This window comes from Monodelphis domestica, chromosome 7, assembly GCF_027887165.1.
Source record: "Monodelphis domestica isolate mMonDom1 chromosome 7, mMonDom1.pri, whole genome shotgun sequence".
In the NCBI taxonomy this organism is placed as follows: Eukaryota; Metazoa; Chordata; class Mammalia; order Didelphimorphia; family Didelphidae; genus Monodelphis; species Monodelphis domestica.
Window position 1 is genome coordinate 130,816,961 of NC_077233.1, and position 20,995 is coordinate 130,837,955.

At 34.8% G+C, this 20,995-nt stretch overlaps 1 protein-coding gene across 8 annotated transcripts in view; it reads left to right on the plus strand.

Annotated features, from left to right (window-relative positions):
- Positions 1-20,995, plus strand: part of LOC100017234 (phospholipid-transporting ATPase ABCA3-like) — a 351,884-nt gene that overhangs the window by 132,921 nt on the left and 197,968 nt on the right. For all 8 annotated transcript variants that reach the window (XR_470380.3, XM_056805469.1, XM_016424232.2 and 5 more), the window contains one exon: positions 20,682-20,836. Coding sequence is in view for 7 of the 8 variants with exons in the window: in XM_056805469.1 (XP_056661447.1) it covers positions 20,682-20,836 (155 nt within the window). In the remaining variant the exon portion in view is untranslated. The remainder of the gene's footprint in view (positions 1-20,681; positions 20,837-20,995) is intronic.

The window sequence follows — 20,995 nt, forward strand, 5'->3', positions numbered from 1 at the left end:
GAAACATACAAAAGAAAAAGAAAAAGAATTTACCTATTAAAGAACAAACAAAATTATAAAACAAAGATAGTTTCTACATGTTACAAACAAAAACTCCCTTAAAAATAAGACACAAACAGTACAACGAAATTACTTACAATTTTGCAATTTTAAAAATATATTTATCATTATTATATTATCAATTATATTATTGTATTATATATTATTTATTTTTATTTTTATATATTTTATGTAATATGTGTTATAAATTTGCAATGATAGTAAATGTCAAATGAACAAAATATTAACTTTAACAACTAGTTTAAAATTTTTTTTCAGTTTTCTTTCTTTTTAAACATTATTTTTTTTCCTTTTAAACATTATTTTCTTTGGTCATTTTCAAACATTATTCATTAGAAACAAAGATCATTTTCTTTTCCTACCCCCCTTCCCACCACCCTTCCCATAGGCGATGCGTGATTCCTATGTGTATCACATGTGTGCTCGATCCAAACTCATTTCCATGTTGTTGGTATTTGCATTAGGGTGTTCCTTTAGAGTCTCTCCTCAATCATATCCCCTCCACCCCTGTAGTTAAGCTGTTGCCTTTCCTCAGTGTTTTTACTCCCATCATTTGTCCTCTGCTTGTGGGTAGTGTTTTTTCTCCTGGATTCCTGCAGATTGTTCAGGGACATTGCATTGCCACTAATGGAGAAGTCCATTACATTCAATTGTACCACAGTGTGTCAGTCTCTGTGTACAGTGTTCTCCTGGCTCTGCTCCTTTTGCTCTGCAACACTTCCTGGAGGTTGTTCCAGTCCCCATGGAATTCCTCCACTCTATTATTCCTTTGAGCACAATAGTATTCCATTACCAACATATACCACAATTTGTTCAGCCATTCCCCAATTGAAGGGCATCCCCTCATTTTCCAATTTTTTGCCACCACAAAGAGTGCAGCTATGAATATTCTTGTACAAGACTTTTTCCTTATTATCTCTTTGGGGTACAAACCCAGCAGTGCTATGGCTGGGTCAAAGGGCAGGCAGTCTTTTAGTGCCCTTTGGGCATAGTTCCAAATTGCCTTCCAGAATGGTTGGATCAATTCACAACTCCACCAGCAATGCATTAATGTCCCAACTTTGCCACATCCCCTCCAGCATTCATTACTTTCCTTTTGCTGTTAGCCAATCTGCTAGGTGTGAGTTCATACCTCAGAGTTGTTTTGATTTGCATCTCTCTGATTATGAGATTTAGAACACTTTTTCATGTGCTTATTAATAGTTTTGATTTCGTTAGCTAAAAACTGCTTATTCATGTCCCTTGTCCATTTATCAATTGGAGAATGGCTTGATTTTTTTGTACAATTGGTTTAGCTCCTTGTAAATTTGAGTACTTAGACCTTTGTCAGAGGTTTTTGTTATGAAGATTATTTCCCAATTTGTTGCTTCCCTTCTAATTTTGGTTACATTGGTTTTGTTTGTACAAAATCTTTTTAATTTGATGTAATCAAAATTATTTATTTTACATTTTGTGACTTAAAGTCTTGCTTGGTTTTAAAACCTCTCCCTTCCCAAAGGTCTGACATGTATACTATTCTGTGTTCACCTAATTTACTTATAGTTTCCTTCTTTATGTTCAAATCATTCACCCATTCTAAATTTATCTTGGTGTAGGGTGTGAGGTGTTAATCCAAGACTAATCTCTCCCCCACTGTCTTCAAATTTTCCCAGCAGTTTTTATCAAATAGTGGATTTTTGTCCCAAAAGCTGGGGTCTTTGGATTTGTCATAGACTGTCTTGCTGAGGTCATTTACCGCAAGTCTATTCCACTTAGCCAGTACCAAATTGTTTTGATGACCACAGCTTTATAATATAGTTTGAGATCTGGGACTGCAAGGCCACCTTCCTTTGTATTTTTTTTTCATGATTTCCCTGGATATACTTGATCCTTTGTTCTTCCAAATGAACTTTGTTATGGTTTTTTCTAATTCAATAAAAAAGTTTTTGGGAATTTCAATGGGTATGGCACTAAATAGATAGATAAGTTTGGGTAGGATGGTCATTTTTATTATATTAGATCATCCTACCCATGAGCAGTTAATGTTTTTCCAATTGCTCAAATCTAATTTTAGTTGTGTGGAGAGTGTTTTGTAGTTGTGTTCATATAGTTCCTGTGTTTGTCTTGGCAGATAGATTCCTAAGTATTTTATATTGTTTAAGGTGATTTTGAATGGAATTTCTCTTTCTAATTCTTGCTGCTGAAATGGGTTGGGGATATATAGAAATGCTGATGACTTATGTGCGTTTATTTTGTATCCTGTAACTTTGCTAAAGTTGTTGATTATTTCCACTAGCTTTTTTGTTGATTCTCTAGGATTCTTTAAGTAGACCATCATATCATCCACAAAGTGTAACAGATTGGTCTCCTCCTTGCCTATTTTAATACCTTCAATTTCTTTTTCTTCTCTAATTGCTAGTGCTAGTGTTTCTAGTTCAATGTTAAATAATAGAGGTGATAATGGGCATCCTTGTTTCACTCCTGATCTTATTGGGAAGGCATCTAGTTTATCCCCATTGCAGATGTTTGCTGATGGTTTTAGATATATACTGTTTAGGAAAGACCCTTCTATTCCTATGCTTTCTAGTGTTTCTAATAGGAATAGGTGTTGTGTTTTATCAAAGGATTTTTCTGCATCTATTGAGATAATCATCTGATTTTTGTTGGTTTGCTTGTTGATATGGTCAATTATGTGAATGGTTTCCCTAATATTGAACCAGCCCTGCATTCCTGGTATAAATCCTACTTGTTCATAGTGAATGACCCTCCTGATCACTTGCTGGAGTCTTTTTGCTAGTATCCTATTTAAGATATTTGCATCTATGTTCATTAGGGAGATTGGTCTGTAGTTTCCTTTCTCCGTTTTTGACCTGCCTAGCTTTGGAATCAGTACCATATTTGTGTCATAAAAGGAATTTGATAGAACTCCCTCTTTGCTTATTATGTCAAATAGTTTGCATAGTATTGGGATTAGATGTTCTTTTAATGTTTGATAGAATTCACTTGTGAATCCATCAGGCCCTGGGGATTTTTTCTTAGGGAGTTCTTTGATGGCATGTTGGATTTCTTTTTCTGATATGGGATTATTTAAGAATTCTATTTCTTCTTCTGTTAGTCTAGGCAATTTATATTTTTGTAAATATTTGTCCATATGGCTAGATTGACATATTTATTGCCATATAATTGGGCAAAGAAGTTTTTAATGATTGCCTTAATTTCCTCTTCATTGGAGGTAAGGTCCCCCTTTTCATCTATGATACTGTTAATTTACTTTTCTTCTTTCTTTTTTTTAATTAGATTGACCAGTAATTCGTCTATTTTGTTTGTTTTTTCAAAGTATTAGCTTCTAGTCTTATTTATTAGTTCAATAGTTCTATCACTTTCAATTTTATTAATTTCTCCCTTAACTTTTAGGATTTCTAATTTGGTTTTCTTCGGGGGGGGGGGGGGTTAAATTGTTTGCTTTCAAGTTTTTTTATTTGCATTTCCAATTCATTTATCTCTGCCCTCTCTAATTTGTTAATATATGCACTCAGGGATATGAATTTTCCCTGAGTACTGCTTTGGCTGCATCCCATAAGGTTTGAAAGGATGTCTCACCATTGTCATTTTCTTCAATGAAATTATTAATTGTTTCTATGATTTGTTCTCTAACTAACCGATTTTGGAGTGTCATACTATTTAATTTCCCATTGATTTTTAATTTTGCTCTCCATGTACCCTTACTGATCATTATTTTTATTGCCATATGATCTAAAAAGGTTACATTTATTATTTCTGCTTTTATGCATTTGTATGCCATGTTTCTGTGACCTAGTGTATGGCCAATCTTTGTGAATGTACCATGTGCTGCTAAAAAGAAGGTGTATTCCTTTTTGTCCCTATTTATTTTTCTCCATATTTCTGTTAACTCTAATTTTTCTAGGATTTCATTCACCTCTTTTACCTCTTTCTTATTTATTTTTTGATTTGATTTATCTAAATTTAATTGTGGTTGGTTCAACTCTCCCACTAATATGGTTTTACTGTCTATTTCCTCCTTCAATTCTCCTAGTTTCTCCATTAGAAATTTGGGTGCTATATTATTTGGTGCATACATGTTGATTAGTGATATTTCCTCATTGTCTATATTCCCTTTTATCAGGATGTATTTACCTTCCCTATCCCTTTTAATCAGATCTATTTTTGCTTTGGCTTTGTCAGATATCATGACTGCAACTCCTGCCTTCTTTCTTTCAGTTGAGGCCCAATAGGTCTTACTCCAACCTTTAATTCTGACCTTGTGAGTATCTACCTGCCTCATGTGTGTTTCTTGAAGACAACAGATGGTAGGGTTTTGGATTCTAATCTATTCTGTTATTTTTCTATGTTTTATGGGCGAGTTCATCCCTTTCACATTCAAAGTTATGATTATCATTTGTGAATTCCCCAGCATTTTGATATCTTCCCCTAATTCTGACCTTTCTTCTTTTGCTATAACCTTTTAAACCAGTGGTTTACTTCAAATCAGTCCCCCTAGTCCCCTCCCTTGCTATGCTTCCCTTTCTGGCCCCTCTCTTTTTGTTTCCTTCTTGTTTTTTGCTTTTGTTTTTTGAGGGGGTCTGCTAATTTCCCTCCCCCCTCTCCTACCCTCCCTTTTTGAACTCTCTTCCCCTTACCTTCCCCCTTAGTTTTCCTGTCTCCCTTACCCTGTTGAATAAGATAGAATTGAAGATCCCAATGGATCTAAATGCTCTTCCCTCTCAGAGTTGATTTTACTGAGAGTAAGGTTTAAGTAATACCAATTAGCACTCTCTTCCTCTCCTCCTTATAAGAGAATTCTTCCCCTCCCTTTTCCATGTGTATCTTTGTGTGACAAAGATTATTCTATTTAATTTACTTCTATTTCTTCAAGTATATCTTGGTATCATCATTGATTTCCCCCCTCCCTTTTTCTTTCTTTTTGCTTTTTTCTCCAAATCATCTTAATGCCCCAATCTTTCCCTATGAGTGATTCTTCTGATTACTCTATTAATGCATACAATTTTTGAGAGTCACACATAAAATTTTCCACATATATTTATATATATAATTTGATCTAATTGTAGCCCTTATAGAAGAGATTTTGAATAAAAGAAAAAAAAACATTTTTCTCCTTTTCCCTTTCTTTCATATTTACCTTTTCATGTTTCTCTTGCTCTTTGTGTTTGGATGTCAGACTTTCCACTGAGTTCTGGTCTTTTCTTGACAAATACTTGGGAATCTTCTGTTTTATTGAATGCCCATACTTTCCCCTGGAAGTACATAGTCAGTTTTGATGGGTAGCTGATTCTTGGTTTAAGACCCAGTTCTCTTGCCTTTCTTAATATTGTGTTCCAGGCTTTGTGGTCTTTTAGCGTGGCAACTGCTAGGTCTTGTGTAATCCTGATTGGTGCTCCTTTGTATCTGAAGTTTCTCTTTTTGGCTTCTTATAAGACTTTCTCCTTAGCTTGGAAGCTCTTGAATTTGGCAATTACATTCCTGGAAGTTGTCTTTTTGGGATTTAGTATAGAGAGTGTTCTATGAACCCTTCAATTTCTATTTTGCCCCCTTGTTTGAGAACATCAGGGCAATTCTCTTCGACTATTTCTTGTAGTATGGCATCAAGATTTTTGTTTATCTCTGGTTTTTCAGGTAGACCAATGATTCTCAAATTGTCTCTCCTTTCTCTGTTTTCCTGGTCTGTCACCTTATGAGTGAGATATTTTTATGTTTTCTTCTAATTCATTAATTTTTTGACTTTGCTTTATTAATTCTTGCTGTTTTGCAAGATCATTGTCTTCCAGTTGCTTAATTCTGGTCTTTAAGGACTGATTTTGCTTTTCAGTTTGGTCGGCCCTGCTCTTTGAGGCTTCTGGCTGTTTCTCCAATTGGGAGTTCTTGTCTATCAGACTATTGACCTCTCTCTGAATTTTTCCCCATTTTTCTTGCCAGAAAGTTTCCATCTTTTGGATAAGCTCCAATTTGAGTTCTTCCAGAGCTTGTGAACAATTTCCATTTTGGGGGAAGGTTTTTATTTTGTTTGAATTTCATCCTCTTTTTCCTCTGCAGCCTGGGTTTTCCCACTGTAAAAGTTTTCAAGAGTCACTTTCTTCCTGTTCTTCCTAAAGGGTTGATCTTGGGCACAATCAGCCATCCCTTTGGTGGTTTTCCCTTTCCTTTTTAGTTAGAAGTCTGAGTGAGATGGGCAGGTTTTCTGTGGAGTCACTTGTGGGGAGGGGGTTGCCTTAGGCAGGTTCTGCTGTAGCCTCACAGTTTGTTAGCTCACCTACGGTCTGTCCTTTCCTGTGCGCAGGGGTCTCCTGTAAAATCACTCTGAGGGGTAGTTCCCTGGTAGTCCTTGTCAGTTCCCAAAGACCCTGGTGTGTCCCCCCTCACTACAGCAAGGAGCAGAGCTTTTGCCTCAGCCAGGCTCTTGAGTCTCCACAGCATCCACAGTTTGCAAGAGTACCTACGGTCTGTGCTCTCCAGTGTGCAGGGGTCTTCTGTGTAGCTGCTCTCAGGAGTAGTTCCCTGGCAGTTCTAGTTAGATCCCAAGTACCCTGGAGTTCTCCCCACTCACTACAGAGACGTCCCTTGCTCACTCGCTGTCTCTGGTGAGAGAGCTGGTCCCGACTCTGGTTCCATAAGTGAGGTGGGGGAGGGTAGTTCAGATCACATTTGGGTGTGAGCTTTTTTCCTTCCTATAGTGTGGAAATGCTCAAACCCCACGTACCTTCATTGCTGCGTCCTACTGTAGAGTCCCTCTGTCCTTCCAAAGATGAGTTTTATGTTCTTTTGAGGTAGTCCATTTCGTTGGGTGCTGGGGAGAGGAAGCGATTCATGTCTAGATTGCAGCCATGTTTACCCAGAAGTATTAAAATTTTATTTTAAAAATAATAAAGTTGGAACAAATTCTCAGCTGAAGTTACTACAGATTGTATCTTAGATGTTACAGTATAATACTAGGTCTTAAAAAATAGAATATAGTTTGAACTTACTACAAGATAGGAATTTTTTTTAAAAGTTTGGACTTAAGTCCCAGCAATCAACATATCAAAACTGTTGGAATAGGACTGGTGTAATAAAAGAGTCCAGATGCAACATTTTATAATCTTTAGGAGTTTCCTGGACCCAGACCACTATTGGTATTTTTCAAATTCAAGCTCACCTATATGAATGACCTTAATTGCCTAAACAAATAGCAAGGCTTTTTAAAATTTCCAGTTGAAGTCTTTCATTCTAGCCAGGTAAGAAGTTGGCTCTAGAAATGGTAGAAGAGAAAAACCTCTATCCATTTTAATATTATCTCTCCCCCACCACCCTAGCTGCTTGAAATATGACTTCTTCCCTCTTTCTCCTTTCTTAGCTCACTTCACAGACAAATACACACACACACACACACACACACACACTCACACACACACACACACACACACACACACACACACAAAACTATAAGTATATAAAATGTAACCAAACAATAATTAAAAGGAACTCCTTAAGATTTTTTTTGAGAAGATAAATCTCTCACACAGAGATTTCCATATGGTTCTGTTCACTCCACTCAGGGAATTCAGGAAATATGACCACTTCCAGTTTCTGGATAGCCTCCTCATTTCTCAAGAACCATTTTTCTTGAGAAGCTAAATCTCACAGAGAGATTTAAACATGGAACCCTAATTTAACACCCATTATTACATATAACCATTTACTTGAGTAAACTTATTTGTCTATCTCTCTCACTCTCAGTTAATCGACTCCATGGTTCTTAAAGCTAGCATACAAGACATATAGACATTACAAAATTATATAGTTAATACACACACAAAAGATACACATTTAACATATACATACAAAGACCCACAGAAGATCTCATCATCAGGAACAGGGAGGAATGTAACACTGTCTTTTACTCACCAGAAAAGTTAGCGCTCTGGAAGAAAAGCTCCCAGGTGGGCCCAGTGTTGAAATGAAACTTTCTGGGAAGCAAAAGAAAGATTCAACAGCCCCTTTGTGGTCAACCAGAACTGATAGGATTAAAATTATCTTTTGGGGTTAGAATATAAGTTTGTTGATCATATCCAGTTTATTGATTAGGCTAGCATCATAAGCAATAAAGTGATATAGCTCTCCGTGGTTCTATAATGTCTAGGGACAATCAGAACTGGGTTAGACAAATGAATAAGTAGATATTTTTAGGAGCTGATTATTCAGTCCCTCCCTTGAAAATACCAAAATATATTTCATTGGTGATAGCTAATAGGTGGTTGGGCAACCTTCATCATGGGGAAAGAATCTTTGTCCTTTATTTATTATTTGTTAACTGAATTCTGTTAAAAAGAGAGACATTCTAGGGAATTCTTAAGGAAAATGAACAGAACCCATACACAGTAATTCTCCCTAATATACAGGAATTAATACATGATATGAAAAATAAATTCTCACAAGACAATATCATAAGCAAATTAGGAGAATATGGAAAAGCCAGATCTATAGATAAGGGAAGAGTTTGTGACCCAACAAAAGATAGAACCACAGAAAGTAAAATGGATAGTTTTGATTACATGAAACAAAAAGGGGTTTGCACAAGTAGACCATTTTAAAAATTAGAAACCAACCAACTAAACCTAAAATAAACATAAAAGAAATTATATTCAAAATTAAAGAGGAGATAGAAAAATTTGAAACCAAAAAATCCCATAGATATGCTAAATAAAAGCAAGTTCTTTGAAAAGACCAACAAATTGTGATTCAAGATAATACCAGAGACTTAAAGTGAAAAATCAACTGCCTTTCGAGTCTAAAGTTTAAAGTTTAGACAAAGAACTGTTGAAATCTGAATACAGACCAAAACATACTATATTTCACTTTTATTTTCTTCCTTTTTTTGAGATCTATTTAAAAAAATGACTAAGTTGGAAAAAATGTTTTACATGATTGCACATGTGAAATCTATATCAGACTGCTTGCCCTATCAGGAAGTAGGAAGCGATGGGAATGAAGAGAGGGAGGGAGAGTGGAAAGAATTTAGAACTCAGAATTTTTAAAATTTTTAAACTTTAAAAGAATGTTAAAATTTGTTTTTATGTATCTGGGAGAAACTTTAAAAATCAGAAGACTGAAAAACTAATAAACACTTAGCTAATATGATAAAAAGAAGGGAACAAAAAATCAAATCCATAAAATGGCACATGTGCAAGATAAAATGATCCTAAAACCAGAAGTAAAAAGAATAATTATTACCTACTGTATATAGTTATATACTTTTTTAAAAAGAGAGATAACACAAAAGAATTATAAGAAATTCTTCAAAAATATGAAATACTCAAACTATCAGAAGACCAGACAGCAACATTAAATAATTCTGGCTAGTAAAGGATCTATCCCTAGTCCTTATATATTCACAGGAAATTTTTATCAAACTTTTAGAGAACAGTTAGTACCCCAGCTTTTAAAAGTGAGAAGGAAACCACTCTACCTGAATCCTTTTGAGACAAATAAGAGTCTTAATACCTACACTAGGGAAAGATAACCATAGTCCAATTTTATTAATAAATATTGACTCAAAAATTTTAAAACAAATACTATCAATCCAACCATTAAAATTTAACCAAGAAACCTTTCCTTATGACCAAGTGGGTTTTATACTAGTGATGCTAAAATGGTTTAACATTAGGAAAACAATCAATATAATTAATCATATTAAAAACCAAGATATTCAAAACTATATGATCATCTCTCAATTGACACAAAAGAAACTTCTGGCAAAGTACAACACTTCAGTGCTAAAAACCCTGTGAAATATGGGCATTCTATTTTAGAAATATCATTAAAAGTATCTTATCTAAAACCAAAAGCAAACATTGGAGTCTACAATAAAGAATTTTCCAATAAATACAAGGATGATGCAAGGATGCCTACTTTCCTCACTGTTATTTGATATAGTTCTAGAAATTCTAGCAATAACAATGAGAAAAAGAATTAAAGGAATAAAGGTGGACCAAGAGAAGACAAAATTATCCCTGTTTGCTGTTGATATATGATGCTTTACTTGGAAAATCCTAGGGAATCATCAGAGATACTCATTAAAACTGCAGCAGCAAAGTTGTAGACTGTAAAATAAATACTCAAAAATCAATAGTATTTCTATATAATAGTAACAAAACATGAGGAGTAAAAATAGAAAGAAAATTTCATTCCAAAGATAAAGTGTATAATCTAGGAATCAATTTACTAAACCACACAAAACACATCTTAGAGTTGTTACTAAAGCAGAAAGTAAGAGTCATTAAAAAAAAAAAGACTCGGTAAAGGAGATTTAGAACCACAAGGACTTAATAACCCAGTGTTTAATAAATTACCTAGGAGAACCTCTTATTGATAAAAAAGCAGGTGGCAATATTAGAATACAGTTAGCAGAAATTAGACTGTCTTAGTCCAAAACTTCATATTATATATCCAAATACAAGATGCAAGAGAAGAATAAAAAGATAAATAAGAAAAAGAAAATTAAAGGGATTCAGTAGGGCCAAATTGTTTATATTCTCATGTGGTAAGATGATATTTTTATCATTTATCATAGCAATTAGAAGTATACATAAATAAGGGGGTATGGGAGTGAGCTGTTTAGGTTAACATGCAAAAAAAAAATCAAAGGGTGAAAAAGAGAATTGCAATGAGAGAAAGGGAAGAGAAAAGTAAAATGAGGTAAGTTATTTTACCTAAAGAGGTATGGAGGGGGAAAAACCTATTACAGAAGAGGGGGGAGGATGAGGGTGGTGATGGGCAATGCTTAAACCTTACTTTCATCAGAAATGGCTCAAAGAAGGAATAACTAGACTAAATGGGGAATAGAATCCTATCTTACCCTATAGAGAATAAGAAAGGGAATAAGAATGGTGGTGGTAGGAGGGGAATGAAGGTGTGATTAAAAGCAAAACACTTGTGTGAGGGGCAGGGTGATAGGAAAGAGAAAGAGCAGGAACAAAAGGGTAAGATAATATGGAGGAAATGTAGTTGGTAATTCATATCTGTGAATTTAAATGGGATGAACTCACACATAAAACAGAAGTAAATAGAGTATGTTAAAAACCAGAATTCTACAATATGTTGTTTACAAGAAACACATTTGAGGCATGTAGACACACAAAGTAAAGGTAAAATGTTGGAGCAGAATCTATTGGGCTTTAGCTAAAATTAAAAAAAAAAAAAGCAGGAGCAGCAATCATGATCTTAAACAAAACTAAAGCAAAAATAGATCTGATTAAAAGAGAAAAAAGGTAGTATGAACAATTAAGTAGTATCAGTGCTTTTGCACCAAACAGTATAACCTCCAAATTTTTTAAAGAGAACTTAAATGAGCTTAAGGAGGAAATAGATAATAAAACTTTACTAGTAGGGGACCTCAACTTCCCCCTCTTATAACTAGATAAATACAACTAAAAAATTAATGAGAATGAAATAAAGAAAAGGAATGAAATTTTAGAAAAGTTAGATTTCATAGATCTCTGGAGAAAATCGAATGGGGATAAAAAAGAATATACTCCTTTTCACAGAAGCATGTAGTACATATACAAAAATTAACCATTTAATAGGGCATAAAAATTTCACAACCAAATTAGAAAGGCAGAAATAAGTGCAACTTTTTCAGATCATGGTATAATAAAAATTATAAACAAGAGTTTATGGGAAGACAAATTAATTGGAAACTAATATAATTCTTCAAAAGGTTGGGTCAAAGAACAAATTATAGGAACAACCAATGATTTCATTAAAGAGAATGATGAAGAGACAACATATTGAAACTTATGCAATACAGCCAAAATAATACTTGGGAGAAATTTTATAACCCTGAATGCTTATATCAATAAAATAGAGAAAGGGTAAATCAAAGAATTGATATGCAAATTTAAAAATACTAGAAAAAGAACAAATAAAAAATTCTCCAACTAAAGACTAAACTGGAAAGCCTAAAAATCAAAGGAGAAATTAATAAAATTGAAAGAGAACTATTGAACTAATAAATAAGAATAGGAATTGGTTTTATGAAAAAAAACAGAATAGAGCATTGACTAATTTTATTTTAAAAAGGAAAGAAGAAAATCAAATTGCCATAATTAAAAATGAAAAGGGTGAATTCACTTCCATATTCAGAGGAAATTAAAGCAATAATTGGGAATTATTTTGCCCAATTATATGACAATAAATTGGACAATCTAGGTGAAATGGATGAATATTTGCAAAAAAATAATAAATTGCCCAAATTAACAAAAGAGGAAATAGAATATTTGAATAATCCCGTTGTCAGAAAAAGATATTGAACTATCAATGAGCTCCTAAAAAAATCCCCAGAGCCCAATGGATTCACAAGTGAATTTTATCAAGCACTTCAAGAATAATTCCCAATACTATATAAACTATTTGGCAAAATAAGCAAAGCAAGAGTCCTATAAAGTTCTTTTTATGACATAAATATGGTGCTGATGTCTAAACCAGAAAGACAAAAATAGAGAAGGAAAATTATAGACCAATTTCATTACTGGGAATATTGTTGCAAAAATCCTAAATAAAATACTAGCAAAGAGACTATAGCAATATATAATAAGGATTATTTGCTATGACCAGGTGGAATTTATACCAGAAATACAAGACTGATTTAATATTAGGAAAACTAACATCAAAATTAACCAATCTAACAGAAAACATATGATTATCTCAATAGATGCAGAAAAAGCCTTTGACAAAATTCAACACTCATTCCTTTTAAAAACACTAGGAAGCATAGGAATAAGTGGGCCTTTCCTTAAAATAACAAGTAGTATTTATTTAAAGTCATCAGCAAGTATCATCTGAAATGGGAACAAATTAGAAGCCTTCCCAATAAGATCAGGAATTAAACAAGGCAGCCCATTGTCACTATTGTAATTTAATATTGTTCTAGAAATGTTAGCTTTAGCAAAAGAATCTGAAGAAGTTAAAGTAGGCCAAGAGGAAACTAAAATATCACTCTTTGCAAATGATATGATGGTATTCTTAAGAGAATCCTAGAGAATCAACAAAAAAATCAAGTTGAAATAACTTTAGCAAAGTTGGAGGATACAAAATAAACCCACATATGTCATCAGAATTTCTATATATTATGCCAAAAGTCTAGCAGCAAAAGATAAAAAGAGATGTTCCATTTAAAATAATTCGACTATATAAAATATCTGGGAATCTACTTGCCAAGACAAACACAGAAATTATATGAACACCATTACAAAACACTGTCCACACAAATAAAGTTAGATCTAAATAACTGGGAAAACATTAATTGCTTGTGGGTAGACCAAGCTAATATAAAATCTGAATTGATTTATTGATTTAGTGCCATAATCTCTCTACCAAAAACTCTTTTACAGAGCTAGAATAAATTCAAAAAATTCATCTGGAAGAAAACAAGATTAAGAATATCAAAGGAATTAATGAAAAAAATGTAAAGGATAGTGGCCTCATAGCATCATGTCTTAAAATTATACTATAAATCCAAAACAATCTGGTACTGGGCTTAGAAATAGAATGTTAAATCAATGGAATAGATTAAGGGATAAGTGACCTCAGTAATCTAGTGTTTGATAAACCCAAAGAGCTCAGCTTTGGGGATAAGAACCCACAATCTGACAAAAACTACTGGAAAATTGGAAAGCGGTCTGACAAAAATTAGGTATAAACCAATATCTCACATCCTATACCAAGATAAGGCCAGAATGTATATATGATTTAGATGTAAAGGGTGATAAGTAAATTAGGGCAACATAGAATAGTTTATCTGACATATATATGGAGAGGGGAAGAATTTATGACTAAACAAGAGACATAGAACATTACAAGATGTAAAATGAATAATTTTAACTAAAGTTTTTTGTAGAAATACAACCAAAGGAACCAAGATTAGAAGGAAAATATCAAACTAGAGGGAGAATTTTATAACATTTATTTGATAAAGGTCTCATTTCTCAGATATATAAAGAACTAAGGCAAATTTATAAGACCACAAGTGTAAAATTGAGATTTGAACTCTGGACTTCAATCCCCACAAGCCCTTGCTCCACTTCCCCAAAATGCTTTGTAATCTCACGGAATTCTGAGGTGGGTGAGATCGAGAAGGTATTTAAGCTGATTGCAAAGGCTTTTGAGCTCTCTTTTGGACTTCCATTTTGGGGCAGATGTGGCTCTTTCCATAATGTAGGTAAGGTCTTGTCTAGGCCTCCATGGCCTAGGCACGTTTTCCTTATCCTGTATTTTCTTTAATCCTTAATCTTCAACAAACCTCTAAAAAATATAATACTCCTTGTAAAGAGAAACAAATTTCTACCTCCCTCAGTCTCCCCTAATTTTTTAATCTTTACAGTTTGGCGTAACCACTTTGGGAGAAAAAACTCTCAATCTTCTGATTTCTTTTCTGATCTTTAGTTCAACTTTTAATATCTAGTGCCTAGAATTTTTTTTTGAGCCACGTTACTCTGGCCAAGTTTTTTTTTAACCCTCACAAAGCTGCAGTCCCCGATCCAGATCTGTTGTGTTTGCCGCCCACCCCACCCGGCTCAGCCCGTCGCTTCCTGCCTGCAGCTCCGATCGTCCTCACCTGGTACTCTGGCTCCCAGCCCTGCCCACCCCTGGTGGTTTTTCTCTTGCTCACCTGGCCCACCTAATTCAACCAAGATTGCAATCACCTGGTGACCTGCCTGCCCAACAAACTCTAGCCTTGGAGCAGATTATTCATTTCTAACTGCTGGTAACTAACAAACGGGGGTATTGACTCCACGTGGGCGGCCTGGGCTCCACGTGGACAGGGGCAGGAGGAGGGATCATATCAGGAGAGGGAGAAAAGGGAGAGAGAAGAAACAGACTTTTCAAACAGAAACTTAATAGCAATGGGCTGTTTAAAAGGATACCTTTTGACTGTTCTGGTAATTTCATTGACTTCACCTGCCTGTCAGGGAGAAGATTCAGCCCAAAGATTCAACTTTGGGGAGGAAAATGGGTGGCTCAGCGAACTGAGAGCCAGGCCTACAGACATGTGATCCTGGGTTAAAATCTGGCCTCAGATACTTCCCAGCTGTGGGGCCCTGAGCAGATCCCTTCAACCCCATTGCCTAGCCCTTACCACTCTGCCTTTGGACAATAGACATTTAAATGGATAATTAATTAAAAGAAAAAAAAAACACCTAAAGAACTTCAAAGAGACTAAAGGATAAATTTTGAGGCATTTCAAACTCCAATGGTTTATAAAAATCTCTGTATTCTATTGCGTTTTTGTTTAAGGCTTAACTTTGTGATGTTAAATTCATATATTACTGGATTGAATATTATTCTGTTACACTGAAGGTTGATTGAATTTATTTTGAATGTACTGAGTTTTGAAATTCTGTTGTTTTTCCCCTATAACTGTGCTGAACAAATATTATTGTAATTAAGCCCATATGAAAAAAAAAAAAAAACAGCCTTTCTATTTTGACTTTGTAAATTATCACATAGATGGACTTCAGGACTAATTGTATAACAACCTTTGGAAAATTTGATATGCTAAATATCTCAAATGATTTTAAGGGTTTTTAAAATATAATTTTTGGAATTTTTTTAACAATCTCTGGTTATTTTTGCCTGCCCCTACCACGAGGTAAAGCCCATTACAGTAGCTAAAGTGAAATTTATTTTATAACCCCCAACCTTCCCGCATTTCTAAATATGTGAATGGAAGTTGGGCAGTTAATCTCAGGGCATTTGTATCCCTATAAGCCTCCAAAAAAAAGGAGCATCCCTTTATTTATACTCTTCAGCTCACCACTTTACTTGCACCACAATGATATATAGATTTCTTGATTATGTTCTTAACCCAAGATGAGTTTTACTTTGTTTTAAAAAATATGTTTGAATTCCAAGGTTGAAAGATTGCTACATTTGTAAAAATTGTGACAAATATCGATCAATTCATAGGCTTTTAAAAAATGCCATACAGCAACTTATGTGAAATATGAAAGTGTGTTTGTTTGCTATTGTAATTAATTGGGCTATTGAGAATTTTGGGGATTTTGATAACTACAAATTTGTACTACTGTATTTTTTGAAATGAAAAAAAATTGTTAACCTTGTTCAATTCATTTGCCTTCTACTCACAGTGATCATGGCCAGATATTAAGAGGAAATGGATCTCATTTTTGGTGAGAAAGTCTTGCATTTTATACTTTCTTATCTGACACAGTGTCAATGATTATAAGCTATATTTTTTTAATTTTTAAAAGCTCTTTTATTATTATATTTTTCTTGCATGTATAATATACTATTTGTTTTTTTTCTCTCTTTTTTATATTTCAAGCACATGTCACCAGCATTAAGATTTTCTTTAACTTTTTGACTTTTCAGTACTATAAGTTTGAAATACATTTGCTAATGCATGCCCTAAAAAGCAAGAGACTATAAAAATGATGCCACTAATTATTTTAAAATTATGGGACTTTGCTTAATGATTCTGTCTGATTCCAGGACAAGATATACACACAAGAGCCATTGCACAGAGCCAAAGAAAAGCCAATCCAGGATGGATTGATGCGCTTCTAGGCCAATACAAAGGTCTTGAACCTAGTGTGAAGACTCGAGGTTACTGTGTTTATCATTGCTAGACATAGGCTTTCCTTGTGTCCACACTCAATCTGAAGATACTCACAGACGAGTATCCCCGAAACCTTGGCTCCTATAATCTGGTCCCCTTTTCTGCCTTTCATAGTGTGGTACTTTTCTGTAGTCTTGGCTATTGACTGGGTAAATGCATCATTGCTTAAATCATTTTGATTGGGCCCTGATTCAAGGACCTGTTATAGATTTATTTTTCTTTTTACTTGGAATTTTACACATAAGACTTTGATAGTCTATATTTTCATCCAGATATTTTTCTTTTCTTTTGGATTTTTCTGATATCTTTTTAATATATATTGCCAATTGATTCATATACCTCATACCTCAACCATGCATCCATAAGTGATCCTTTTTTTTTCTTTTAATCACCCTCTTAACGGGGGGAATGTAAAAAAAAATATCATTATTTAAATTGCAAAGTTTAAATTCCTTTTGAGAAGAATTTTAGGTAAAGAATATGCTACCTCTCTGAATCCAGAAACTGAACTATTGGAGAAGCCACCATGAAGAAGCCTCCAGACCACAAGTTGCACAAAATTGAACTTTGGGTGTGGTTGATTGAACATTTATTTGTATGTATACTTTCATGCCAAAGGGGACTGCCCCCTAACTGGCTTTTTGTCAATGTGTTCAGCAATTATTGTTTTTTTTTCTTATCCTCAAATTATTGTAATCTTTAAATTGATTATGTTTTTATGTCCCTTTGGGAAAGGATTTCTTCCCAGAGGTTCAAACGGGGGGAATGTAAAATTGAGATTTGAACTCTGGACTTCAATCCCCACAAGCCCTTGCTCCACTTCCCCAAAATGCTTTGTAATCTCACGGAATTCTGAGGTGGGTGAGATCGAGAAGGTATTTAAGCTGATTGCAAAGGCTTTTGAGCTCTCTTTTGGACTTCCATTTTGGGGCAGATGTGGCTCTTTCCATAATATAGATGAGGTCTTGTCTAGGCCTCCATGGCCTAGGCACATTTTCCTTATCCTGTATTTTCTTTAATCCTTAATCTTCAATAAACCTCTAAAAATATATAATACTCCTTGTAGAGAGAAACAAATTTCTACTTCCCTCAGTCTCCCCTAAATTTTAATCTTTACATAAGTCATTCCCCAATTGACACCTGGTTAAAAGATAGGAATAAGCAGTTTTCAGATAAAGAAATCAAAGCTATCAATAATCAGATAAAAAATGTTCTGAACCCATTTTGATTAGAGAAATGCAGTACTATCTCACATCTATCCAATTGGCCAATATGACAGTAAAGGAAAGTGATATATGTTGAAGGAGATGTGGCAAAATTGGGATACTAATGCATTGCTGGTGGAGATGTGAACTGATCCAACCATTCTGGAAGGCAATTTGGAACTATGCACAAATGACTATAAAACAGTGATCCAGTAATATCACTTCTGTATCTGTATCCCAGAGATAAAAAGGTAGTGGGGGAGAAGGACCTATTTGTACAAAAATATTTATAGCTTAATTATAAATTGGGAAATAACTGAACAAATTATGGTATCTAGTGGTGCTGGAATACTATTGTGCTGTAAGAAATGATGAACTGAATGATTTCAGAAAAAACTGGAAAGACCTATATGAACTAATGCAGAATGAAATAAGCAGAACTAAGAGAATATTGTACATAGTGACAGCAATAATTATGGAATAATCAACTGTGAACAATATGGAAATTTGTTTTTCATGATAAGAAAAAAATTTTCATAAAATACCATATTATTGGCAATGGTTCTTTTGTTATGATAACTAAAATTTCTTCATATTTTTAAGCTATTCTTTTATCCTTTCTCATGAAGAAGTGAACTTCCTCCTTTTTTTAAGATGTCACTTCTCATGCACAGGTGGTCCCATGCCATCCCATTTTCTCCAACAAATTTCCCTACTCTCACTAATCTTCCATCTCTTCCGATCTATTGACTGCTTCTCTGTTGATTACATCACACCCATGCCTCCCCAATCCTCAAAAAAAAACTCCACTTGATTCATTCATCTCTGGTTATTGTCATGTTTCTCTCTTCAAATTCATGGTGAAACCAAAGCCATCTATAATTGATGCCTTTACTTCTTTTACTCTTAGTCTTTTCTAATTGTCTGTAATCTGGTTTCTCATCTCATCATTCATCTGAAACTCCTCTCTCCAAAGTTTGCCAATGATCTCTTAATTTTCAAAAATAATGAACTTTTCTCAGTCCTTATTCTTCTTGATATCTCTGCAGTCTTTGACCCTGCTATTCACTCAATCTCTCCTCAATACTGTTCTCTCTCTAGGTTTTTTGTAACACTGCTCTGTTTTCCAGAGAGAAGACTTTACTCCTTATTTGACCAATCTCTTCTCAGTCTTCTTTTCTGGATCCTCCTTTAGGACATTTTCACTATCCATGGGTGTGTCCCCAATAGTTCTGTTCTGAGCCCTTTTTCTCTTCCTATCACTATTAAGTAAGTCATTTGGTGATCACATCAGACCCCATATTTTTAGTAATGAATAGATGAGATTATTCTCATCTATTTATCTAACCTTCACCTCTCTTCTGACTTCCAGACTTGAATCTCCAACTATCTGTTTGACACTTTGAACTGAATGTTCCAATGATATATTCAACTCAATATTTCTAAAATTCACCTCATTATCTTTTTTTCCCCAACCCTCCCTTTCCAAACTTTCTTATTACTATCTTCTTAGTTACCCAGACTCTCAGCCAAGGCTTTCTCCTCGACTCTTCACCTCATCTCCCCTATCCAGTCAGTTGCCAAGTCTTCACATCTCTCCTCTACTCTTCTTCTGACACTAAACTCCTCCCTACTGAAGACTCTTATTATTTTACACCGTAACTATTGCAATAGCCTGCTGGTTTGTCTTCCTTCCTCAAGTATTTCCTCCTCCTAGACCCATGGTTGTGAACCTATGGCATTTATGCTGGAGAGGGCATGCAGAGCCCTCTCTATGGACATGCCTGCAGTTGCCCAGCAAAGTTTGTTAGTAGAAAGTGAGAGGAACTTGGATAGAACTATTCCCTTCTCCCTTTCCATGTGCCTGAGGATATTTCTCACATCAACCACCCCTCTGCCCAGCAGCCCAGTAGGAACACTTCCTTCCTTTCCTATCTGGGGTAAGGTGATGGGGGATTGGGGGGGAATGGCACTTGGTCACTAAAAGATTCACCATCACCATCCTAGTTCATCCTCCATTCAGCTCCACACCACCCCACCCAGACCAATAAACTACAGTGCCCTATCATTTCCAGGACCAAATATAAAATCATCTGGCTTTTAAAGTCTGTCATAATTGGATCCCTACCTATCTTTCTAGTCTCCTTACACTCTACTACTTTCCTCTTTACACTGTGATAGTGATAGTGGCCTCCTGACTATTGTTTTGCACAAGATACTTCAGCTTCTGACTCTGTGTCTCTTCTCCATCTGTCCTCCAGACTTGAATTTCTCTGCTTTCTCATCTATACCTCTTAGCTTTCCTGGCTTTAAATTTTAGCTAAGATCTTTCCTTCTTTAGGAAACCTTTCCCTGTCTCCTTTATTGTTAATTTTTTCTCTGAGATTACCTCAAGTTTAGCCTATGTACATCTTGTTTACATATAATTGTTGATATCTCACCTTGACTCCTCCATTAGAATGTGAACCCCCTGAGAGCATGGACTGATTTGTTTCATTCTGCTTTTGTGTTTTCATTTTCTATACTCTCCTCATAATTAGTAAGGCATATAGTATTTATTAAGTGCTTCTGACTGATAAACTGCTAAAAAGAGGAATTTGTCTTCACTTTCTATTGCAGGTCCTACTCCCAGTGTTCTGTACAGAATCTTTCTTCTAATGATATAGTAGTGGGTGGAATTAATCTGTGATTTAACCAGAACAGGGACTCTAAACAAAGAGTTATTGGATTATGAATTGATATTCCTGTTATTGAAGTTAAGCTTCTAAATATCTTGTTCTGGATCACAGGTCTCTTTCCTCCTACAAGTGGACATGCATACATCAGTGGGTACGAGATTTCACAGGATATGGTTCACATTCGGAAGAGTCTAGGTTTATGTCCCCAGCATGATGTCTTATTTGATGAATTGACAGTTGCTGAACACCTTTTCTTTTATGCTCAGGTGAGCTGAAGAGAACTATTCTTTATATTTCTGTTCAAATATTTGACATTTTATCCTCAGAACATTTTCTGAAGATTTGAGATGTAAGAGGTGACTGAAAGGAAATCCCAGCATCTTATTACTCAATAATCTGTTTCTAGATTTCTAATTTTTCCAAGC